This window comes from Stegostoma tigrinum, chromosome 41, assembly GCF_030684315.1.
Source record: "Stegostoma tigrinum isolate sSteTig4 chromosome 41, sSteTig4.hap1, whole genome shotgun sequence".
Classification (NCBI taxonomy): Eukaryota; Metazoa; Chordata; class Chondrichthyes; order Orectolobiformes; family Stegostomatidae; genus Stegostoma; species Stegostoma tigrinum.
In genome coordinates, this window is record NC_081394.1 from 3,809,357 (window position 1) to 3,834,724 (window position 25,368).

Here is a 25,368-nt window from a genome sequence, read left to right on the forward strand (position 1 = left end):
CCCCACTGCATCACCAAACCAGCCCAGCTCATCCCCGCCTCCCTAACCTGTTCTTCCTCTCACCTATCCCCTCGTCCCACCTCAAGCTGCACCTCCATTTCCTACCTACTAACCTCATCCCGCCCCCTTGACCTGTCCGTCCTCCCTGGACTGACCTATCCCCTCCCTACCTCCCCACCTATACTCTCCTCTCCACCTATCTTCTTTTCTCTCCAGCTTCGGTCCGCCTCCCCCTCTCTCCCTATTTATTCCAGAACCCTCACCCCATCCCCCTCTCTGATGAAGGGTCTAGGCCTGAAACGTCAGCTTTTGTGCTCCTGAGATGCTGCTTGTCCTGCTGTGTTCATCCAGCTCCACACTTTGTCATCTCGGATTCGCCAGCATCTGCAGTTCCCATTATCTCTGACCCCTGCAAGTTCCTTCCACTCCCCATCCTGACTTGGAAATATTTTGGCCATTCCTGGGTCAAAATCCTGGAATTGCCTCCCTAAGGTGTCAACCGACAGCACATAGGGACTGCAGCGGCTCAAGAAGGCAGCTCGCCCCCGCCTTCTCAAGGGGCAACTAGGCAAGGGGAAGCGACTAATCCTAACTAAATAAGATCTTGCGTGATTAAATAAAGAAGAAAGTATTTTCTTTGTAACGACTCAGTGTTTTTACTGAGTATTGAGTGCCCTCCTGTGGTATGCCCATCTGTACAGTGCTCACTGTAGCCCCCAGCGGCAGCTTTCGAGATTTAGCCATGTTAACTTCACAGCAAGCAGGCAGGAATCTGCCCCTGGGTATCTGTAACGGGATACAGCGCATGGAACTGAGAACAGACAACACCTTGACACATCTCCAGACCCATGTTCCTTCCTATCTATCTGTCTCTCTCCGCTGTCATTCTCCCTCTATCTCTCCGGCTCTCTATCTCCCCATCAGCCCCTCCACATTCCCCTTGTTATCCGCGAGGTTTATTTCCCCAGTGCGCTCACTCCCTCTCCCTCATTTCCTCCCTCCCTCCCTCTCTCTCTCTCACATTCTCACTCCTCTTTGCTCTCCCTCTCCCCCCTCTCTCTTCTACCTCTCCTCTCCCTCTCACTATTGTGTGTCTGTGTCTCCCTCTCTTTCCCCTCCCAATCTCTCCTCAACCCTCTCTCTCCCCACTTCTCCCTCTCTCCCCACCCTTTCTCTTCCCTCTCTCACCCCCAATCCTCTCCCAGCCATCTTGTCTCTCTCTATCTCTCTGTCTCTTCCTCCATTCTCTCTCCCCACCCTTCCTCTTGCCCAACCCTCTCTCTCTCATCTCTATCCCCTAACCCTCTCTCCCCACTTTCTCCATCCTCTCTCTCACCCATCTTCTCTCTCTCTCTCCCACTCTTTCCCCACCTCCCTCTGCCCCCTTGTCTGTCCCCCCATCTTCTCTCTCTCTCTCTCTCTCTCTCCATCCTCTCTATCCTCACCCTCCCTCTCCCCCAACTCTCTCTCCCCACCCTCCACCTTTCTCTCTCTCCAACGCCTCTCCCCAACCTCTCTCTCTTCCCTCTCTCCATCATTTCTCTCTCTCTCTCTCTCTTTCTCTCTCCCCCCATCCCACCTCTCTCTCTTCCCTCTCTCTCCTCACCCTTTCTATTCTCAACACCTCTCTTTCTCCCTCGCTTTCTCTCTCCCTCCCTTTCTCCCACTCACATCCACACCCGGGTCAAATCTGGATGAATTCCCTGTGTTCCCGAATGTGGAGCTGACAGATCCCGCACTGTCTCCGTGAAGGAAAAGCAATGCAGGTCCCTAACCAATAAAGTTCTGTGCCCATTCAGACAGGCATCGCTGCCTGGGCCCAGCATTTACTGCACCGACCCTGGTTGCCCTTTGAAAGGGTGGCAGTGAGCTGTGTCCCCTGAAGAGCTGCAGTCCCTGTGCTGTTTTATGCTGTAAGTGTGAACGGGGTCAATAGGAAGGGACCTGTGATGATGTATCATGGTTAAAGGTCACAAATTATCACATCCTGGGCTGAGATCCTGGGACACCTTTACTGAGGGAGTCTGCCATCTCAAGTTGAGAGTCAGAGAGCTGGACAGCACAGAAACAGCCCCATCGGCCCGACCAGATATCCTAAATTAATCCAGTCCCATTCGCCAGCATTTGTCCCATATCCCTCTAAACCCTTCCTATCCATGTCCCCATCCAGATGCCTTTTAAATGCTGTAACTGTACCAGCCCCCACCACTTCCTCTGGCAGCTCATTCCATACACGCACCACCCTCTGTGTGAAAAAGTTACCCCTCAGGTCCCTTTTAAACCTTTCCCCTCTCATCTTAAACCTATGTCCCTCTAGTTTTGGACTCGCCCTACCCTGGGGAAAAGGCCTTGTCTATTCATCCTATCCATGCCCCTCATGATTTTATAAACCTCTATAAGGTCACCCCTCAGCCCCCGACGCTCCAGGGAAAATAGCTCCAGCCTATCCAGCCCCTCCCTGTAGCTCAAACCCTCCGACCCTGGCAACATCCCTGTAAATCTTTTCTGAACCCTTTCAAGTTTCACAACATCCTTCCTGTAGCAGGGAGACCGGGATTGAACACAGTATTCCAAAAGTGGCCCTAACCAATGTCCTGTACAGCCCCAACATGACCCTCCCAGCTCCTATACTCAACGCACTGACCAATAAAGGCGAGCGTACCGAACACCTTCCTCACTGCCCTGTCTCCCTGCGACTCCACTTTCAAGGAACTATGTACCTGCCCCCCGCCAGGGTGTCTTTGTTCAGCGACACTTCCCAGGACCTTACCATGAAGTGTCTAAGCCCTGCCCTGATGTGCCTTTCCAAAATGCAGCGCCTCACATTTATCTCAATTAAACTCCATCTGACACTCCTCAGCCCATCGGCCCACCAGATCAAGATCCCCTTGTAGAACATAGAACACAGAACAGTGCAGCATGATGCAGGCCCTTCAGCCCACAATGTTGTACGGACCTGCTATACTACTGAGATCAAACTAACCTATAACAGTGGCACATCATCACATGGTCTCTTTGTTCAGCAACACTCCCCAGTATCCCCAGCATTAAGTGCATAAATCCGTGTTTATGAACATAGAACATAGAACAATACAGCGCAGAACAGGCCCTTCGGCCCTCGATGTTGCGCCGACCTGTGAACTAATTAATCACCAACCAGACCCTCAACACTTCTCATTGTGACTATCCCTAACCCCATACGCTTCTGGTCATCAAACTCTTTGCTGATACTTTTAGAGAACAATGTCTTCGGATTTCTCAGCAGCTCAGATCCCTAATTCCCAGAACTCTCGTGGAGAAAGTCGACGTCTCTCCAGCTCCTCTCTCCGTCTTTCAGCAATTGTACACTGGCTATAAACTCACTCCACAGTGGGTCAGCATTTCTCTCTCAATGTCCAACTGCCCTGAGGGGATCACTTAACCCATCCTGGTGAGGCGGGGGGTGGGTAATGTTACTGGGGTGGGGTAGTACACTAGCAGAGAGCTCTGGTGGTTCTTATCACAGCTCTTAGAGCATTGAAATATTTCTAAAAGCATCTATTGACCTTTAACTCTAATTGTTACTGATTGTTCCAGAGCCCATGTTGCCCATTAATAGCCCCTTTTTATTGTGGATAATCTGTCACCCTTTTCCAGTCTGGCTTTCACTGAGTGAGTGAGTGCAGTGTGATGGGGTTCCTGAAAAGTCCCCTAACCCATAACAAAATACAATTGAACTAACAGAGAGTGACAACGCAGTGACTCAGAATGACAGCTGCGTTTCTCAAGCATAGCCGACAAAAACTGCGGGCCTATCCAATAAGAGCTGCCCCCACTTCCCCAGACTGAACCTTGCTCACTTATACCGCACGGACGAGGCCGTTCGGCCCTGCCAAGCCAGACTCCCACCCATCTGCGCCAGCCCCACTGTCCAGCACCAAGCCTTGAAAGTTGAGTCTTTTCAAATGCTACTCCTCTCAGAAGTTTCCTTCCTCAACTGCCCTCCCCTGGGGTATCTGGGCCTGGGCCCTCAACTCTTTGTATTCCCAAAGGTGAGGCGATGCTCTGGTGATGTTATCTCAGGGTCATACAGTGCCAAAACAGACTCTTCAGCTCAACGCCAACCAAGTTGCACAAACTAATCTAGTCCCAATTTTCCCCTGCATTTGGCCTATATCCTTTCCCATCCAGGTACCTGCCCCCTCATCCACATTTCTTCCGGAAGTTCATTCCACACGCTGATCCCACTCTGTGTAACGACGCTGCCCCTTGTGTCTGTTTTAAGTCCCTCCCCCCCTCACCTCAAAAATATGTTTGAACACACCCACCCATCCCTAAAAAAAGGGGGCATTAATGGGAAACATGGGCTTTGGAACAATTGCTAACAATTACTCACCTTATCCATGCTCCTTCTGATTTTATAAACCTCTCTCTAAGGTCACCCCCTCAGCCTCGAAAGCTCCAGGAACAAAAAAATCCGAGCCTATCCAACCTCTCCTTGTAACTCATACCATCCCTTCCCAGCAACATCCTGGTAAATCTTCTCCAGTCTGATCCCGTCATTGCTGTCACAGGGCAACGAGAACTGGACACAGTATCGCAGGAGAGACCTCAACTACATTCAGTGTAACCGTGACACGGCATCCCAACCCTTATGCCCAAAGTTCTGAGCAATGAAAGCAATTACCGCACCCATAGGTGACACAACTTTCATGTGGGCTCCAACAAATTCCACCTTTTTGAAACCCTATCGCTTGTTCACCAATCCTGAGATCTATGTTGTGTCCTGGGTCACAGCAGATGGTGGAATGCGGATTCAATGAAAGTCTGGGATGAAGAGTCTAGGGATGACGGCGGAGATGAACATCCTGGTTCACTAATGCCCTTTAGGGAAGGAAACTGCCATCCTTACCTGGTCTGGGCCTACATGTGACTCCAGAACCACAGCGATGTGGTTGACTCTTAACTCGGGATGGGGCACTAAATGGTGGACTGGCCAGCGAAGGCCTCGTTTTGCGAATGAGAAATGAAAATTAAAAAAAAGAAACGAGAGCCTAACCTTGCTTTGAGCTTGTTTGTCTGGTGGCTGTGAAAGAGCTTTCGCAGCACGCCCCCAACCCCCCCCCCCCGCTCCGCACCCCCCCGACCACCCCGCACATCAGAGGGAGGCTTTCCCAGTTTGTAGAAGCCGAAGGAAATCGAGACCAGATGGCGCTGCGTGTTGTGTAAATTCTTTATTTCAGTTGGGACGATACGGTTGTGAGCAGCTCAGGCACAAGTCCACAGGGCACCAGGCTGTGAGAAATCTCAGGGGTTGGGGGTGGGAGGGGAGGGGAGGGTGGGGGAAGATGGTGAGGAATTTAGTTATTGGCCATAGTGTCGTAAATCCAGGTCAATAGTGAGCAGACCTTAGTGTAAACTCCAGGGTAATTGGGCTCGGCACATCCATAACCCCAGGACACGACCCCCTGCAGGATCCCGTCGCAGACCAGAGGACCTCCGGAATCTCCCTGTGCCGGAGAGAGGGGGGGGGGGGGCGGTGTGGGGGGAGTAAACCAGGAGGCAAGGTTATTAACACAGTAAAGCTCAGCACTCAGCTCCGTCACCAAACTCCCCCACCCTCGTGTCCCTCCCCTCATTCACCCCCCCAACTCCCTCTGCAATCAACTCCCTCCATGTTCACTGTGTTCCTCTTCACCTCCAGCCCCATACACCACCCCCATACACCACCCACCACCCCATACACCACCCCCCCACCCTCACACACCAACCCCCCACACCACATACACCTCACCACCCCATACATCTCCTCACCCCCATACACCACCTCCCACCTGCCATCCACAACCTCACCCTCATACACCAACCACCCACCCCCCCATACACCATCCCCAACCCCCCATAAACCACCCCACCCCCATACACCAACCCCACACCCTACCTCCCACCCCCACCCACCATACCAATCCCCACTCTATACATCTCCCCCACCCCCATACACCACCTCCCAATCCCATACACCAAACCCCACCCCCTATACACCACCCCCATATGCCACATCACCCACCATACAACAACCCCCCACTCCCCATACAACAGCCCCCACCCCATACACCACCTCCCTCCCTCCATTTCCCCTCCTTTCTCACGTACTTCTATTTTTGCAAAGTGAAAGTGAATGAGAGAGACAGAGAAACGTGGAGAGGCAGCGAAAGACAGACTGAGAGTGAGAGGAAGACAGAGAAAGAGAGACAGAGAGTAAAAGAGAGAGAGACAGATACAGGCAGAGAGAAAGAGGGAAAAATAGTGATAAAGAGAGAGAGATAGAGAAAGAGAGGTAGAGAGAGAGAGACAGATACAGACAGAGAGAAAGAGGGAAAAATAGTGATAAAGAGAGAGAGATAGAGAAAGAGAGGTAGAGAGAGAGAGACAGATACAGACAGAGAGAAAGAGGGAAAAATAGTGATAAAGAGAGAGAGATAGAGAAAGAGAGGTAGAGAGAGAGAGACAGATACAGACAGAGAGAAAGAGGGAAAAATAGTAATAAAGAGAGAGAGATAGAGAAAGAGAGGTAGAGAGAGAGAGAGACAGATACAGACAGAGAGAAAGAGGGAAAAATAGTAATAAAGAGAGAGAGATAGAGAAAGAGAGGTAGAGAGAGAGAGAGGTAGAGAGAGAGAGAGAGAGAGAGTGAGAGAGAGCCAGAGAGAGAAAGAGGGAAAGTGAAAAAGAGAGAAAGAGAGACAGTGGGAGACAGAGAGAGCATGAGAACGACACAGTGAGAGACAGAGAAAGAGAGACACAGACAGAGGCACAGACAGAGTGAGAGAGAGAGAGAGAGAGTGACAGAGACATAGAGACAGTGAGACAGAGAGGCAGAGGGAGAGAGAAAAAGAGAGAGAGAGAGGCAGAGGGAGAGAGAACAAGAGAGAGTGAGACAGAAAGAGAGAGATAAAGAATTAGAGAGAGAGAAAGAGACAGAGACACAGACAGAGAGAAACAGAGACAGTGTGAGAGAGTGAGGGAGCGAGGGAGAGACAGAGAGAGAGAACAGAATAAGAGAGAGAGCCATTCAAACAGAGAGAGAGAACACAGAGAGAGAGAGAGAGAGAGAGAGAGAGACAGAGAGAGATAGAGACAGAGAGAGAGAGACAGAGAGAGAGAGGGACAGAGAGAGAGAGAATGACAGAGATCCAGAGACAGAGAGTGAGGGAGAAAGAGTGAGAGAATGAGAGATATAGAGACAGAGAGAAAGTGGGACAGAGACGGAGTGTGACCAAGAGGGAGAGAGAGCGAAAGAGACACACAGAGAGAAAGGAAAGACAAAGAGAATGAGAGAATGAGATAAAGAGTGAAGGAGTGACAGACAGTGGGGGAGAGATGAAGAGAGAGATAAAGAGAGAGTGAAGGAGTGACACAGTGTGGGAGAGAGACAGAGAGAGAGAGAGATGGAGTGACAGACAGCCTGGGAGGGAGAGAGAGAGAGAAGGAGTGACAGACAGCGTGGGGGAGAGAGAGAGAGAGAGTGAGACAGAGAGAGAGAGAGAGAGAGAGGAGTGACAGACAGCATGGGACAGAGAGAGAGAGTGAGACAGAGAGAGAGAGAGAGAGAGAGAGAGAGAGAGAGGAGTGACAGAGAGAGAGAAGGAGTGACAGAGAGAGAGAAGGAGTGACAGAGAGAGAGAGAGAGAAGGAGTGACAGAGAGAGAGAGAGAGAGAGAGAGAGAAGGAGTGACAGAGAGATAGAGAGAGAGAGAGAGGGAAGGAGTGACAGAGAGAGAGAGAGAGAGAAGGAGTGACAGAGAGAGAGAGAGAGAGAGAGAGAGAGGGAAGGAGTGACAGAGAGAGAGAGAGAGAGGGAAGGAGTGACAGAGAGAGAGAGAGAGAGAGAGAGAGAGAGAGAGGGAGAGGGGAGGCAGGCACGGGGATACCCAGAGGGCAGGCACCAGGAGGTGGGTACTGGGGGGAGAGGGCACTAACCTGGCAGGCATCTTTGCCCCCCTCTGGGTAGCCAGCACACACCATGGTGCTGGTGATGAGGCCGGGATAGGAGGCGTCGCACTCTGCCTGGCTCACAATCGGCACATTGACACAGTACAGGCGGTCGGGGTAATACGCTGCAATATAGACACAGCAAGGTAACACACTCACCCTCGCTCGCTCACACTCACACACACTCACACTCACACACACCCTCACTCACACTCACCCTCGCTCGCTCACACTCACACACACTCACACTCACACACACCCTCACTCACACTCACCCTCGCTCGCTCACACTCACCCTCACTCGCTCACACTCACACACACTCACACTCACCCTCACTCACACTCACACACACTCACACTCACCCACACTCACACTCACACACACTCACACACACTCACACTCACACACACCCTCGCTCGCTCACACCCACTCACACACCCTCACTCGCTCACACTCACACTCACCCTCACTCACACACACCCTCGCTCGCTCACACCCACTCACACCCTCACTCGCTCACACCAAAACACACTCTCGCTCGCTCACACCCACCTTCACTCGCTCACACTCACAACTACCCTCACTCGCTCACACATGCACACACACACATTCATACACACACACACTCACACTGACACTCACGCTCACACTGACACAATCACACTCCTGACACTCACACTGACATACACATTCAAACTAGCTCACACACTGCCATGCACACACACACTCACAAATAAACACATACACACACACAAACTCACACTGACTCACACATTCGCTGACACACACACTCACACACACACGCACACTGACACATGCATACACACTGACACACAGACACACAGACACACACACACACACACACACACACACACACACATTCTCTCTCACACAGACACGTTCACAAATAAGACATTTTCACTCTCAGAGACTAGGGGATAAACGATGCCCCAGTGTGTCAGGCGCAAAATCATCCCTCAGCACTGACCCTCCAACAGTCCCCACTCACTCAGCACTGACCCTCCGACAGTGCCCACTCCCTCAGCACTGACCCTCCGACAGTCCCCACTCACTCAGCACTGACCCTCCGACAGTGCCCACTCCCTCAGCACTGACCCTCCGACAGTGCCCACTCCTTCAGCACTGACCCTCCGACAGTGCCCGCTCCCTCAGCACTGACCCTCCGACAGTGCCCGCTCCCTCAGCACTGACCCTCCGACAGTCCCCACTCCATCAGCACTGACCCTCCGACAGTGCCCACTCCCTCAGCACTGACCCTCCGACAGTGCCCACTCCCTCAGCACTGGCCCTCCGACAGTGCCCGCTCCCTCAGAACTGACCCTCCGACAGTGCCCGCTCCCTCAGCACTGACCCTCCGACAGTGCCCGCTCCCTCAGCACTGACCCCCCGACAGTGCGGGCCGGGTTTGAGCTCAGTTTGCTGGTACAGAGGGGTTGGGTCTGAAACTGACGAAATTGTGGGCGACTTGTTCTGGGAAAATATGTGCGTACGCTACGGGAGCAAAACTTGGTATCGTGCTGTGCATCGCGGGGACGATGGCAGAAAGCCTGTCGCCCTGGGTTGGGTCAGGGGGGTGGTGGGGAACAAGGATGCGAGCTGACATACACCCATCCCTTTCTGAGAAATCACTTACATCCACTGCTCTGCAGGTTTCCATAGCCAGAGACTGTACACATGGTCCCCTCCACCGCACATTCTGTTGGAAGTATGGCTGGCTGAATATAATCATTAATAATGCAGGGCTCTGCCAGTTTGATCAGCATGATGTCATGGTCCATGGTGTAATAGTTGTATTTGTTATGACTGAAGACGTTGTCGACGCGAATGAACTGCTCCGTCCCCTCGAACTGGCTCCAGTTGGGATCTCCCAGTGCGACCACCATCATGCTTGGGCTATCAGAGAGGGCACAAGGTACAGAGGGTCACTGCTAAGTGACCAACCACATCCCCCCCCCAACACACACCACACCCCCCCCCCAACCCCGCACGCATGCACACACTCACACACACTCACACACTCACACACACTCACACACTCACACACACTCACACACACTCACACACACTCACACACACTCACACACTCACACACACACTCACACTGGGCAGGGACATCCCATTTCGATTCACTGAGTGACAAAGCCCCTCAGCTGCTCCAAGCACATTGTTTTCAGATGGAGGCCATTTGTCCCATCGTACCTGTGCTGGCTCTTTTGCCCAGCACCAATCCCCCTGCCCCTTTTCCCCATACCCCTGATGAAATAACCATCCCATTCCCCCCTCCAATGCCTCCATTAAAGTGCATCTCACCCCCTCCCACTTCTGCTTCCTATTAATAAAGGCCGGGATGGTGTGTATTTTATTAATGGCTCTCTCCCGCTTTCCTGCCACTCTGAGTGGCCTGGATCAGTCAGGATCTCCCAAACCAGCCTGCAGGAACCAAGAATGGTCAATGAGGCAAGGGCGCGTTCAGAGAGAGCTTCAGAAAGCAGAACTCACCCCTCCCCAACACCCAGCTTTACCCTGCAATGTTTTGAATTTCTGCCTCGACCGGGCATGAAAAAATGATCTTTCGAGAGAGTTTGAATGATCCGTCTGTTGTTGGTCTCCTGGCAGATTCTTGAAATCTAGTTCTGTACTGTCACTTAGTGGGTAAGAGATCCTCTATCCTTAACCCCAGGTCTGGGCCTACATGTGACTCCAGGCTCCCCGCAATGTGGTTGACCTCTGAGCAATTCGGGACAGGCATTAAACGCCAGCCCAGCCAGAGACTCCCCCAACTCATGAACAATTCTTAACCAAAGCCTATCTGGGCCCTCTCCAAGGTCAGAGAGTGAGGGTAGGACAAGGATTTACAGATTGAAGTCACTCACGGCCAATCAGCCATCAGCTTTGCTTTCACTTGGGGAGCAGGTTCGATGGGCCGAATGGCTTGCTCCTATCTGTGGCATTGCTCATTCCCTCTCCCAAGGGAGTCACGGAGAAACAGTGAGAGGATTCATGGTCAGAGCAGGCTGTGATGATCCCTTCTATCATTCTTTTCCCACACGGTTCCCTTCATCTCTCCTGTCCCAGTCACTGCCTCCTTCTCTCCCTTCCCCCCCTCATGCATTTATCCAGCTTCCACCCTTCAATACATCACCACCATTCCACCCCACCCCCATTCCATGTAGGAACGAGTCCCAGATCCCCACCTCCTGACATTCCCTGTGGGAGTGAGCCCCACATTCCCCACTACCACAACTCCCTGTGGGAGTGAGTCCCATGATCCCCCCATTCCCTGTAGGAACGAGTCCCACATCCCCACCTCCCGACATTCCCTGTGGGAGTGAGGCCCACATTCCCTCCCCCAACATTCCCTGTGGGATTGAGCCCCACATTCCCTCCCCCAACATTCCCTGTGGGAGTGAGTCCCACATTCCCACCCCCATTCCCTATGGGAGTGAGTTCCACATTCCCCCCAACTCTCTGTGGGCGTGAGTCCCACATTCCCCCCCAATCCCTTTGGAAGTGAATCCCACAATCGCACCCCCCCCCACTCCCTATGGGAGCGAATCCAACACCCTCACCCCATTCCCTGAGGGAGCAAGTCCCACACCCTCCTCTCCCCACTCCCTGTGGGAGTGAGCCGCACATTCCCCCCCCCACTCCCTGTGGGAGCGAGTCCCACATTCCCTCTACTCCCTGGGGACAGGCACCCACCCCAAACTCCACATTGGGTTTATTCGGGTCTGTGTTCTATCAATGACCACACCCAACCCCCTCCCTCCACATTCTCCTCTCGCCCTCCCTCTCACACCCACTCTCACAATTAGCAACATCTTCCCCTCGATCCACTTTGTCAAAATTCTTTAACACTTTTCCAGCCCAACATTCGGTCAGACTCTCCAGCCTTGACATCCGACAGCCGTTCCCCCCTCCCCCCATTTCCCCCCTTCTCCGACATTTCCAAATCCAGACAAACAAGAAACAGGAGTGGGCCACTCTGCCCATCGGGCCCGTCTGCCGTTCAACACAGCCGGGCTGACCTGATTTCAGCCTCAACTCTCCCAGTCCTACACCATATATAAAACAGTACAGCACAGTACAGGCCCTTCGGCCCACAATGTTGTGCCAAACCTTTATCCTAATCCTAAGGTCTATCTAACCTCCAACCCTACCTTATACTTTACTATCATGGAGGAACACAGTGTGGGGCTGGAGGAACGCAGTGTGGGGCTGGAGGAACGCAGTGTGGGGCTGGAGGAACACAGTGGGGAGCTGGAGGAACGCAGTGTGGGGCTGGAGGAACGCAGTGTGGAGCTGGAGGAACGCAGTGTGGAGCTGGAGGAACGCAGTGTGGAGCTGGAGGAACACAGCGTAGAGCTGGAGGAACACAGTGTGGAGCTGGAGGAACACAGTGTGGGGCTGGAGGAACACAGTGTGGGGCTGGAGGAACACAGTGTGGAGCTGGAGGAACACAGTCTGAGGCTGGAGGAACACAGTGTGGGGCTGGAGGAACACAGTGTGGAGCTGGAGGAACACAGTGTGGGGCTGGAGGAACGCAGTGTGGGGCTGGAGGAACGCAGTGTGGAGCTGGAGGAACACAGCGTAGAGCTGGAGGAACACAGTGTGGAGCTGGAGGAACACAGTGTGGAGCTGGAGGAACACAGTGTGGGGCTGGAGGAACACAGTGTGGGGCTGGAGGAACACAGTGTGGAGCTGGAGGAACACAGTGTGGAGCTGGAGGAACACAGTCTGAGGCTGGAGGAACACAGTGTGGAGCTGGAGGAACACAGTGTGGGGCTGGAGGAACACAGAGTGGAGCTGGAGGAACACAGTGTGGAGCTGGATGAACACAGTGTGGGGCTGGAGGAACACAGTGTGGGGCTGGAGGAACACAGTGTGGAGCTGGAGGAACATGGTGTGGGGCTGAAGGAACACGGTGTGGGGCTGGAGGAACACCAGCCCCAAGTAGTCTTCCATCGCATGGTCGTCAGAAATTGATTTTTGCCTTAGAAACATCAAAAGATTCAGTATCCACTGCCCGTTCGAGGAAGGGAATTCCAACAAATTTTAACCTCCACTCCAGATGTGATCTCCGTCTAGCTAAAACCATAGCCTCCCCGGTCTTGCTTGCCATTCTCCTCACCAAAAACCATTCGATTCCCCTCACTTTCCTGACATTCCTGAACTTGGAGACCAGGGAACTGAGCCAGCATGTAGAGCAGAGTGTACAATTTGCAGGATTGTTTCGTAGACAAGTAAGCATGAGACAGCGAGATACTTACTAATACCAACAGTGTGCAGCTGAAACCAACCATCGGTCATTGATAAGGGAAGCTCCACAGGCGTGGTACCCAATATTTAAGGACGCCTGCCAGGGAATGTTATGTTGGGTGCATTCATGACCGCCGACTATCTTTTCATCTCCGGAGAATGCAACTGCAGAAAGAACCCAATTAATGAGGAACTCAGAGGGCTAGAGTGACGAGAAGCCTCGTCATCACGTTTTTAAGAGCTGTCGACTGAAAAAGAGAAGGAGGTTTTAATTTTTAGAAAACGGTGTGTTATGGGATTGGAGCATGTACTGAAGAGAAAGTCACGGGGCCTTCATGGCATGCATTATTTGTGCAGTTGCTTTGAGAAGCTACAATAGACATGAGGGTTTGCAGACAAACTGGTGTCGTGGGCTCCTGCGTACAAATGGAGCTCTGGTTGGCAACAAGAAAGCGATTGGTCTATGGACTAGTGGCTAGTTGCTGATGACAATGGCCTTTGGCTTGCATGATTGGTTGTCGGGTAATAGTACTGCTCAGCACAATTTGATCCCCAGCCTCTCGCAAGCTGTTTTTCTCTCCTCTGCATCTAGAATAAACTACATTGAACCTCAAGAAAAACAGTTGACTTTTCTTTGTTTTTAAGCTGCAATTTGCAGTTAACATAGCGGATACAGTTTGCAAGTGACCCCGCCACCCTGCGCCTTTTGCAAATCAGCGAAAGCATCTAGAGAAAGGGATGTTGTGGAGTAAGTTTCAGATCTGCATGAAATTCAATCAGGATTTAGGGGCAAAAGGAAATTTAACTATTTCCAATTTTTCCTCTCCATTCCTGTGTTTATTCCTGGTCTTTACATGTGTCTGTCTGTATGTACGGGGATTTTTAAAAACAGATTAGAACATTGTATGAATATTCACAGATAATAACTAAATCGCTTTGATGAGAGTAACTACTTGTTGGAAAGAGATACCTGATCCAATATTTCTTTCAAACTGAGTCTGAAAACTGAGCCAATTAGGAGGATTTTGGGCATTTATTTTAACCTCTTTAACTTTTATGATAAACCTGGGAATAATTGCTCATAACTTTCAAATATTACCCGAGGGAATCGAGCCAGAATGATTAAGAAATATCATGTTTTTGAGCTCACATTCGTATTTAAGTGGATATGTTGTTGAACATATAGCCTGAAGGAAATCTATGATAGTACACGGCAAAACAAATATATTAACTCCTCTTCAATATCATATAACGAGGTGCAATCCAGGATTACACCAAATCTGTCTGAAAGCCATCATCTGGGGGGCTTAGCTCAAAACCTCAGCAGCTGTTTTGCTTCCAGATAAGCACTCTCCAAATTTACTAACGATCTGCCCCTCATCTCTTACTCCCTTCAGTTCTCCTCGGAACTTTGAGCTATGAAAGATGCACTAAACATAGAACATAGAATAATACAGCGCAGAACAGGCCCTTCGGCCCTCAATCATGCACCAACCTGTGAACTAATCTAAGCCCCTCCCCCTATACTATCCCATCATCATCCATATGCCTATCCAAGGACTGTTTAAATGCCCCTAATGTGGCTGAGTTAACTACATTGGCAGGAAGGGCGTTCCACGCCCTTACCACTCTCTGAGTAAAGAACCTGCCTCTGACATCTGTCTTAAATCTATCACCCCTCAATTTGTAGCTATGCCCTCTCATACAAGCTGAAGTCATCATCCTCGGAAAAAGACTCTCACTTTCCACCCTATCTAATCCACTGATCATCTTGTATGTCTCTATTAAATCCCCCCTTAGCCTCCTTCTCTCCAATGATAACAGACCCAAGTCCCTCAGCCTTTCTTCATATGGCCTGTGCTCAGACCAGGCAGCATCCTGGTAAATCTCCTCTGCACCTTCTCCAATGCTTCCACATCCTTCCTGTAATGGGGCGACCAGAACAGCACACAATATTCCAAATGAGGCCTCACTAGCGTTTTGTACAGTTGCAGCATGACATCACAGCTCCGGAACTCAATCCCTCTACCAATAAAACCTAACACACCGTAAGCCTTCTTAACAGCACTATCAACCTGGGTGGCAACTTTCAGGGATCTATGTACATGGACACCAAGATCCCTCTGCACATCTACACTACCAAGAATCTTTCCATTGACCCGGTATTCTGCCTTCCTGTCATTCCTCCCAAAGTGAATCACCTCACATTTATCTGTAAACCAGAAAGGACACAGGACTCCAAGAGTGGAAGAGAATATTGCAAGAAAATCGCAAGAGACAGTGAGAGGGAAAAGAAAGAGAAGTCATGATGATGGGATTACCAGCAGTTCCCAGCAGCAGGGCGAGAATCAGCAACTCCATTGTCAGAACAGACACAGAACAGGAGAGGGAGAGAGTGTAATTTTTATACTGAGAAAGGCAGCTTGTTATCTGGGCCAGATGGGTATCTTTCACCAGGGAGAGCAAACACAATTTCAATTGGCATTCCAAATCCCACAACATTCATTTGGAGAAAGAATAATGAGAGCCAATCCAAGCTAATGACAGACACATGTTGCCATTCACAGGATTTTGAGATTGAATTATCCAGCAGAGATTAAGAAGTAATCGAGGACAGTCAACAGCTTGCCTCCGAGGAAAACATCACAGAGAAATCGAATAATTGTCCAGCATTAATGTTACAAATCCCAAATTACCGACTGGTCACAGCTCGGATGTCACTCATTCTCAGGCACAAAGCCAACATTTCAGTGCACACGGCACACAGAACTCAGCCTGGAATTTCCATTCGCAGCACCCAGGGAGGACCGGACTGTCAGAGGGTCAGGGCTGAGGGTCCATGCTGAGGGAGTGCTGCACTGTCGGACGGTCAGTGCTGAGGGAGTGGGCACTGTCGGAGGGTCAGTGCCAAGGGAGTGGGCGCTGTCGGAGGGTCAGTGCTGAGGGAGTGCTGCACTGTCGGAGGGTCAGTGCTGACGGAGTGCTGCACTGTCAGAGGGTCAGTGCTGAGGGAGTGCCGCATGTTGGAGGGTCAGTGCTGAGGGAGCAGGCACTGTCGGAGGGTCAGTGCTGAGGGAGTGGGCACCGTCGGAGGGTCAGTGCCGAGGGAGTGGGCACTGTCGGAGGGTCAGTGATGAGGGAGTGGGCACCGTCGGAGGGTCAGTGCCGAGGGAGTGGGCACTGTCGGAGGTTCAGCGCTGAGGGAGCGGGCACTGTCGGAGGGTCAGTGCTGAGGGAGTGCTGCACTGTCGGAGGGTCAGTGCTGAGGGAGTGGGCACTGTCGGAGGGTCAGTGATGAGGGAGTTGGCACCGTCGGAGGGTCAGTGCCGAGGGAGTGGGCACTGTCGGAGGGTCAGTGCTGAGGGAGCGGGCACTGTCGGAGGGTCAGTGCTGAGGGAGCGCCATACTGTTGGACGGTCAGTGCTGAGGGAGTGGGCACTGTCGGAGGGTCAGTGCTGAGGGAGTGCCGCACTGTCGGAGGGTCAGTGCTGAGGGAGTGGGCACTGTCGGGGGTTCAGTGCTGAGGGAGCGGGCGCTGTCGGAGGGTCAGTGCTGAGGGACCGCCACACTGTCGGAGGGTCAGTGCTGAGGGAGTGGGCACTGTCGGAGGGTCAGTGCTGAGGGAGTGGGCACTGTCAGATGGTCAGTGCTGAGGGAGTGGGCATTGTCAGAGGGTCAGTGCTGAGGGAGTGCCGCACTGTCGGAGGGTCAGTGCTGAGGGAGCGGGCGCTGTCGGAGGGTCAGTGCCGAGGGAGTGGGCACTGTCAGAGGGTCAGTGCTGAGGGAGCGGGCACTGTTGGAGGGTCAGTGCTGAGGGAGTGCTGCACTGTCGGAGGGTCAGTGCTGAGGGAGCGCCATACTGTTGGAGGGTCGGTGCTGAGGGAGTGGGCACTGTCGGAGGGTCAGTGATGAGGGAGTTGGCACCGTCGGAGGGTCAGTGCCGAGGGAGTGGGCACTGTCAGAGGGTCAGTGCTGAGGGAGTGGGCACTGTCGGAGGGTCAGTGCTGAGGGAGCGGGCACTGTCGGAGGGTCAGTGCTGAGGGAGTGCTGCACTGTCGGAGGGTCAGTGCTGAGGGAGCGCCATACTGTCGGAGGGTCGGTGCTGAGGGAGTGGGCACGTCGGAGGGTCAGTGCTGAGGGAGCGGGCACTGTCGGAGGGTCAGTGCCGAGGGAGCGGGCACGTCGGAGGGTCAGTGCTGAGGGAGCGGGCACTGTCGGAGGGTCAGTGCCGAGGGAGCGGGCGCTGTCAGAGGGTCAGTGCCGAGGGAGACCCAGTGCGGGTGTCACCAGCTGGGCCCAATATTTATTTCCCGTCCCTAGTTGCCCCCCTTGAGAAGGTGGGGGTGAGCTGCCTTATTGAACTGCTTCAGTCCATATGCTGTAAATTGATCCACAATGCCCCTTCGGGAGGGAATTCCAGGAACTTGACCCAGTGACAAGGAAGGAATGGTCAGACATTTACAAAGTCAGGGTATTGATTGGCTCGGAGTGAACTTTCAGAGGGGCTGGAGTTCCCATGTATCTGCTGTGACAGTAGGTCAGCCTGGTGGACCCTAGAGAATCTGAGTTTACTCATTGGGGCTGTTAGCCTGGTCCAATCAGGGAGCCCTGGCTGTCATAGAAAGAGGAGGGTCAGAGACTCTGATCATTCTGAGAGCTGTCTCTGAGGGAGCTGGGTCAGTGTCGTGTGCTCTCCATGTGTAAATAAAGGGTAACTTGGTGAGAGGATAGCAGCCTAAGTGGAGCTATTTCAGGGCCAACTAGAGAAAACCAAGATCCTGAAGAAATCCACTCGCAACCGTTCTCCAGTTCTGACATCACGCTGTTATTTGTAACGCCAATCAAACATCCCATCACAGACTAGGCCCATTATGTGGAAAGAATTCCCAGCAAAAGGCATCGGGGCACTTGAAAAGCAACAGGTAATTCTCCTGACAGCTTGTGGTGGCGCAGCTTTTTCGGTTATTGGGAGCCTGAGGCACCAGGCACTAAAACCTTTCACAACTTGATGGGTTTAGTTGAAGAATATTCTGACTGCAAGCCTCCTCTCATTCTGAGACGCTATTGGGGCTAAACAGCAAATTGAGAAGCATGGGAGTCCGCGTCGGGGTTTTCGATGAGGTTAAGACAACTGCCAGCAGTTGAATGGCTCAGCAACATCCGAATCAGAACCAATCAAAATGGCCGCCCAGTCCTCATGACGCTGCTGTATCAATGATTGTAGGGACCAGTCTTTACCAAAATTTGCTCCGGACTCAACCTCTAAGTTACCACAAGACCTCAGCGAGGCTAAGAACCTCTATCAGGGGAGCTGTAACAGATTACAGTCTCTTATGTGAAGCAACTGTTTCGGGCACCACAAATTGGCATAACAGGCTTGGGGCCGAGGTTTGATGGGGTGATATTGGTTGTGAGAGATTCATTTAGACTGGCTCAACATTGTTTAAATGGCTGCCAGAGTGCAGTCCTAATGAAATCCTTTCAGGACGTTCTAGGGGCTAGTGAAGGAACCACAGCCATCCCTTGCCCTTTGACCCAGGAAGCGATCCCGCGAGTCTGCAAGGCCCTCCTAGCTCCACAGGGATAGGGGCTGGGTCCACTTCTGTTTGTCATTTAGCTGAGTGTTTTGGATGAGAATACAGGAGTAATGTAGTTAACCCAGCCACATTAGGGGCATTTAAACAGTCCTTGGATAAGCATATGGATAATGATGGGATAGTATAGGGGGAGGGGCTTAGATTAGTTCACAGGTCGGCGCAACATCGAGGGCCGAAGGGCCTGTTCTGTGCTGTGTTGTTCTATGTAGGTTAGTGAGTTTGCAGATGACATCAAGATTGGTGGACAGTGAGGAAGGTTATCTAAGATTACAAAGAGATCTTGTTCAATTAGCTGTGCAGGCTTTTCGATAAATGCAAGGTATTAGCATTTTGGTAAAAACAATGGCAGGCCTTATACAATTAAAAGTAGGGCTCCAGGTCATGCTGCAGAACAGAGGGACCTCGGGGTTCAGGTACATAATTCTTTGAAGTTTGCATCAGTTATAGACAGGGGGATTAAGAAGGCGTTTAGCTCACTTGTCTTCATCACTCAGCCCTTTGAGTGTAGGAGTTGGGGACGTCATGTTGAGGTTGTACAGGACGTTGGTGAGGCCTCTTCTGGAGCACGGTGCCCAGCTCTGGTCGCCCTGTTACAGGAAGGACATTATTAAACTGGAGAGGGTTCGGGAGAGATTTACCAGGATGTTGCCAGGTGTGGAGGGTTTGGGTTATAAGGAGAGGCTGGGGCTTCCTTTCACTTGAATGTGGGAGGTGACCTTCTAAAAGTTTATAAAGCCATAACGGGTACAGATTGGGCTAAAAGCTGGAGTCCTTTCCCCTGGTTGGGGAATTTCAAGACTAGAGGGCACATTTTTAAAGTGAGAGGAAAGAGATTTTTAAAAGACATTGGGGTAAATGTTTTAGACAGAGTGGTTGGTGTGTGGGATGAACTTCCAAAGGAAGTGGTGGATGTGGGCACAGTTATAATATTTAAAAGGAATTTGGATAAGTACATGAAGAGGAAAGTTTTGGAGGGTCATGGGCCAGGAGCAGGCAGGTGGGGCTGGTTTAGTTTGGGACTATGGTCGGCATGGACTGGATGGGTCGAAGGGTGTGACTCCATGCTACAGGACTCTATGACTCTGTGAGAGTGTTGGACAGACTGACTTTGTTTCTCTGAGACAGTGAAGAGTGGGTTTGAAGCGGGTAAAATCCTGAGTGATCTACACAAAGTGGATGGGGGAGCTGGGGGAGGAAAGCATATATCTCTGGAATTATTTTAGTCTTGATGATATTGGGACTCTCTGTCGCAGAAGGTTGGGAAAATTGAACATTTCTGAGGCTGATATAGATGACCAGGAGGAGGTAATAGGGGTACGTGGGAACACAAACCTTTCGGCTAATGTCCTATTGAAGCAGGTTCAAGGGGCTGAATGGCCTACTCCTGCTTTGTTTTGATCATTCACTTGAGAGAATCTGGTTTGCCATCATATTCCAGGGTGTGGCTACATGAGCCAACGTTCATCAGGATTACATCGATCAGTGTAGATCCACAATGGTAATACTACAATTGTTCTGGGACGCACATTATTCGGAATGTGATAATCCTCTGGTCTGTATTTTTTCGGAGCCAATCATGATGGTTGGCCTCCAGTTGGCAAAAGCAAGGACCCACTTCCCAACACTGCCTTTACAATCCCTGAGTCCTACGTTGGCCATAGTCAGCCAGATCCTGGATATCCCCTGACAAGACACGTTAGCGCGAACACAGACCCTGTTAGAGAATGCCACATGAACAGCCTCGTCTCCTTCAGGATGGCAAGGACTGTTTCAGGTCAAAGGTAACTCAGGAATGTTGTAATTGCTCTCACCTGCATCTGAGAAACTGCCAGCATTTCATGTGTAACATAGCTGGCTCTTGAGAATTACACTCTGAACATTTTACACTCTACCAAGGCCAAAGGACAGAATTGGACTCAAGGGAGATAGCCCAGGCAGGACTGGGGCAAAGAACGTTCAACAAACCCCACACAAAAAGCCAGGACCCCAGAGGCCATCCCGTTGATTTGAATGTAAAAGTGAATCCCGGTTTGGATCTGTCTCTGCTGCTCAGGCCAGGACCTTCTCTCTCCCTCTTTCTCTCCGTCTTTCTGTCCTGTGACCCCTTTCCCCAACATTCTTTCGCTTGCATTTGTCCCCACCTTCGCGGACAGTGTAACTCCCTCCCCACTTCCCACCTCTGTATTCCAAACAAGAGTTCCGATGATGGGTCACTGCACCCGAAGCGTTAACTCTGTTTCTCTCTGCATAGATGTTGCCACGGCAGCGGAATTTCTCTTAACCCTAAGGGGCTCAGTTTTATTTTGTACCCTTCTTAGTTAGTGTCTCCACATGGGATTCAGGTGAGGTGTGAAATGATAAATTGACAGGTTGATTCATTGCATATGTCCTGCCTGTATGAGAGTGTGTGCGCGTAAATGTATGTGTGTAAGGATGCGTGTGAGTGAGTGTGTTACTGTGTGTGTAAATGAGTGCGTGTTACTGTGTGTGCGTTACTGCGTGTGTGTGAGTGAGTGCATGTGTTACTGTGTGTGAATGTGTGTGTTATTGGGTGTGTGAGTGAGTGAGTGTGTTACTGTGTGTGTATAACTGTGTGCATGTGAGCATGTGTGTGAGTCGGTGTGTGTGTTACCGTGTGTATTTGAGTGAGTGTGTGTGAGTGGGTGTGTGTTACTGTGTGTATTTGAGTGAGTGTGTGTGTTACTGTGTGTGAGTCTGTGTGTATGAGAGTGACTGTGTGTGTGTGTTACTGTGTGCGAGTCTGTGTATGTGAGGGAGTGTGTGTGTGAGTGGGTGTGTGTGTTCTTGTGTGTATTTGAATGAGTGTGCGTGTTACTGTGTGCGAGTGAGTGTGTGTGTTACTGTGCGTATGTGAGTGAGTGTGTGTGTGTGTGTTTGTGTGTGTGTTACTGTGTGTGAGTCTGTGTGTATGTGAGTATGTGTGTGTGTTATTGTGTGAGCGTGTGTGTGACAGCGTGTGAGTGTGTGTGAGCGTGTGTGTTATCGTGTGAGTGTGTGAGCGCGCGTGTGTGAGTGAGTGAGTGTGTGTGCGTGTGTGTTATCGTGTGAGTGAGTGTGTGTGTGTGTGTGTGTGTGAGTGTCTGTGTGAGTGCATGTGAGTGAGTGCGTGTGTGAGTGTCTGTGTGAGTGCGTGTGAGTGAGTGAGTGTGTGTGTGTGTGTGTGAGTGTCTGTGTGAGTGCATGTGAGTGAGTGCGTGTGTGAGTGTCTGTGTGAGTGCGTGTGAGTGAGTGAGTGTGTGTGTGTGTGAGTGTCTGTGAGTGAGTGAGTGTGTGTGTGTGTTATCGTGTGAGTGTGTGTGCGAGTGAGTGTGTGAGTGTGTGTTATCGTGTGAGTGTGTGTGCGAGTGAGTGTGTGTGTGTGTGTGAGTGTGTGTGTGTCTGTGTGAGTGCATGTGTGTGTGTGTGTGTGTGCGCGTGTGAGTGTCTGTGTGAGTGTGTGTGTGGGTGTGTGTATGGGTGTGTGTGTGTGTGTGTGTGGGTGTGTGTGTGTGTCTGTGTGTGTGCATGTGTGTGAGTGTGTGTGTGTGTGTGTGTGAGTGTGTGTGTGTCTGTGTGAGTGCATGTGTGTGTGTGTGTGTGTGTGAGTGTCTGTGTGAGTGTGTGTGTGTGTGTGTGTGTGTGTGTCTGTGTGTGTGTGAGTGTGTGTGTGTGAGTGTCTGTGTGAGTGTGTGTGTGTGTGTGTGTGTTGGTGTGTGAGTGTGTGTGTGTGTGTGGGTGTGTGTGTGTGTGTGTGTGTGAGTGTGTGTGTGAGTGTGTGTGTGAGTGTCTGTGTGTGTGTGTGACTGTGTGTGTGTGTGTGTGTGTGTGGGTGTGTGTGTGAGTGTCTGTGTGAGTGTGTGTGTGTGTGTGTGTGTGTGTGTGTTGGTGTGTGAGTGTGTGTGTGTGTGTGTGTGTGTGTGTGGGTGTGTGTGTGTGTGAGTGTGTGTGTGAGTGTGTGTGTGAGTGTCTGTGTGTGTGTGTGACTGTGTGTGTGTGTGTGTGTGTGTGTGTGTGTGGGTGTGTGTTACTGTGTGGAGGCAGATATGCTTGCTACATTTTAAGAAGCTTCTGGATGAGGGTTTACAACGCCAGGGCATAGGAGGTCATCTGGATGGGATTATTGTGGTTTGGAGCCTGATAACCAGCACAGGCATAGAGGGCCGAAGGGCCTGTTTCTATGTTGTGTGAATCTGTGATTCCTGGGTAGCTGCGAGAGGCACTCGATTATAGTTTGAATGACAGAATGTCTTGGTGCGAGCGAGGCTCCGTTGCTATGAGTTATTAATAATTGCAATGAGAACACAAGTACATCACAAGGGCCGGAAGAGCCATTCTCCTCACCCAGGCTGGGCTTAGACGTGACTCCAGACCCACAGCAATGTGGCGACTCTAAACTGCCCTCCGAACATGCCACACTGGCTGCTCAACCAGCGTCTACATCTCGTTTATAAAAAAAATGTGTGGCATCAGCATCAGGTCACCTCATCGTCCTGACATGGAAATGAATCGCTGTTCCTTCCTGGGTCAAATTCCTGGAATTCCCTCCCAGAGCACCGTGCTGTCGGAGGGTCAGTGCTGAGGGAGCGGGCACTGTCGGAAGGTCAGTGCTGAGGGAGCGGGCACTGTCGGAGGGTCAGTGCTGTGGGAGTGGACATTGTCAGAGGGTCAGTGCTGAGGGAGTGGGCACTGTTGGAGGGTCAATGCTGAGGGAACGGGCACTGTCAGAGGGTCAGTGCTGAGGGAGTGGGTACTGTTGGAGGGTCAGTGCTGAGGGAGCAGGCACTGTCAGAGGGTCAGTGCTAAGGGAGCGGGCACTGTCGGAGGGTCAGTGCTGAGGGAGCGCTGCACTGTCGGAGGGTCAGTGCTGAGGGAGTGGGCACTGTCGGAGGGTCAGTGATGAGGGAGTGGGCACTGTCGGAGGGTCAGTGCTGAGGGAGCGCTGCACTGTCGGAGGGTCAGTGCTGAGGGAGCGGGCACTGTCGGATGGTCAGTGCTGAGGGAACGGGCACTGTCGGAGGGTCACTGCTGAGGGAGTGGGCACTGTTAGAGGGTCAGTGCTGAGGGAGTGGGCACTGTTGGAGGGTCAGTGCTGAGGGAGTGGGCATTGTTGGAGGGTCAGTGCTGAGGGAGCAGGCACTGTCAGAGGGTCAGTGCTAAGGGAGCGGGCACTGTCGGAGGGTCAGTGCTGAGGGAGCGCTGCACTGTCGGAGGGTCAGTGCTGAGGGAGCGGGCACTGTCGGAGGGTCAGTGCTGAGGGAGTGGGCACTGTCGGAGGGTCAGTGCTGAGGGAGCGCTGCACTGTCGGAGGGTCAGTGCTGAGGGAGCGGGCACTGTCGGAGGGTCAGTGCTGAGGGAGCGCCGCACTGTCGGAGGGTCAGTGCTGAGGGAGCGCCGCACTGTCAGAGGGTCAGTGCTGAGGGATTGGGCACTGTTGGAAGGTCAGTGCTGAGGGAGCGCCGCACTGTTGGAGGGTGAGTGCTGAGGGAGCGCTGGCACTGTCGGAGGGTCAGTGCTGAGGGAGTAGGCACTGTTGGAGGGTCAGTGCTGAGGGAGTGGGCACTATCGGAGGGTCAGTGCTAAGGGAGTGGGTACTGTCAGAGGGTCAGTGCTGAGGGAGCAGGCACTGTCAGAGGGTCAGTGCTGAGGGAGCAGGCACTGTTGGAGGGTCAGTGCTGAGGGAGCGCCGCTCTGTTGGAGGGTCAGTGCTGAGGGAGTGCCGCACTGTCGGAGGGTCAGTGCTGAGGGAGCACCGCACTGTCGGAGGGTCAGTGGTGAGGGTGTGGGCACTGTCGGAGGGTCAGTGCTGAGGGTGTTGTCACTGTCGGAGGGTCAGTGCTGAGGGAGTGGGCACTGTCGGAGGGTCGGTGCTGAGGGAGCGCCGCACTGTTGGAGGGTCAGTGCTGAGGGAGCGCCGCACTGTTGCAGGGTCAGTGCTGATGGAGTGCCTCACTGTCGGAGGGTCAGTGCTGAGGGCGCGGGCACTGTAGGAGGGTCAGTGCTGAGGGAGTGGGCACTGTCGCAGAGTCAGTGCTGATGGAGTGCCTCACTGTCGGAGGGTCAGTGCTGAGGGAGCAGGCACTGTAGGAGGGTCAGTGGCGGCCCACAGGTGGCAGAGTTTTAATACACTCCATCTAACCTCTCTGACATAACTCTCTAAAGCTGCCTCTAGAGCACAGTGACTCTGGTTAACACCGCTGTCTCGGTGGTAGTTTAGTGCAGATGTGATCACATTGGTCAATCTGCCTTACTTTAATCTCTCTGCATTGTCTCTGGGAGCAATGAGATTCTGGACCTTTAGTTTAATTTGGATAGATGCCTGTTGGTAAAAGACACCAGGACAGGGCTAGACCATCATGAATGGGCCGGTTATTATGGATTGGCTAACCATACATATCCACTGGCCTTTCACAGCCTGGCTCCTCTTCATCCACCCACTCAGAGACTGGGCATGCAAACCATGACCTTGGGCTGACATTACAAAGCAATACACATTGAGGAGGAGGCCATTCAGCCCATCTG

At 52.1% G+C, this 25,368-nt stretch overlaps 2 protein-coding genes across 3 annotated transcripts in view; one reads left to right on the forward strand and one right to left on the reverse strand.

Annotated features, from left to right (window-relative positions):
- Positions 1-25,368, forward strand: part of LOC125448454 (uncharacterized) — a 130,959-nt gene that overhangs the window by 57,717 nt on the left and 47,874 nt on the right. The window contains exons 13-17 of the mRNA XM_059641281.1: positions 3,238-3,373; positions 4,554-4,619; positions 9,643-9,905; positions 18,477-18,565; positions 20,420-20,630. Of these exons, the coding sequence (XP_059497264.1) occupies positions 3,238-3,373; positions 4,554-4,619; positions 9,643-9,905; positions 18,477-18,565; positions 20,420-20,630 (765 nt within the window). The remainder of the gene's footprint in view (positions 1-3,237; positions 3,374-4,553; positions 4,620-9,642; positions 9,906-18,476; positions 18,566-20,419; positions 20,631-25,368) is intronic.
- LOC132206722 (trypsin-2-like) lies at positions 5,340-15,613 on the reverse strand. 2 transcript variants are annotated; one of them, XM_059641427.1, is made up of 5 exons: positions 15,574-15,613; positions 13,270-13,417; positions 9,633-9,886; positions 7,960-8,096; positions 5,340-5,489 (listed from the first exon to the last, which is right to left on the reverse strand). In XM_059641427.1, the coding sequence occupies exons 1-5, from the start codon at positions 15,611-15,613 to the stop codon at positions 5,340-5,342; spliced, it is 729 nt and encodes a 242-aa protein (XP_059497410.1). The 2 variants fall into 2 exon arrangements, with proteins under 2 accessions (XP_059497410.1, XP_059497409.1); XM_059641426.1 differs by having other exon boundaries at positions 9,627-9,886; positions 13,264-13,417.

What these genes read in the sequence shown, in the direction of transcription:
- LOC132206722 (XM_059641426.1), bottom strand. Translation starts at nt 15,613, where the DNA reads ATGGAGTTGCTGATTCTCGCCCTGCTGCTGGGAACTGCTG. An exon ending in GCTGCACACTGTTGGTATTA is followed by an intron (nt 9,887 to 13,263) that starts GTAAGTATCTCG and finishes CCTCTCTGATAG; the next exon opens with CCCAAGCATGATGGTGGTCG. An exon ending in AAACCTGCAGAGCAGTGGAT is followed by an intron (nt 8,097 to 9,626) that starts GTAAGTGATTTC and finishes TCTATATTGCAG; the next exon opens with CGTATTACCCCGACCGCCTG.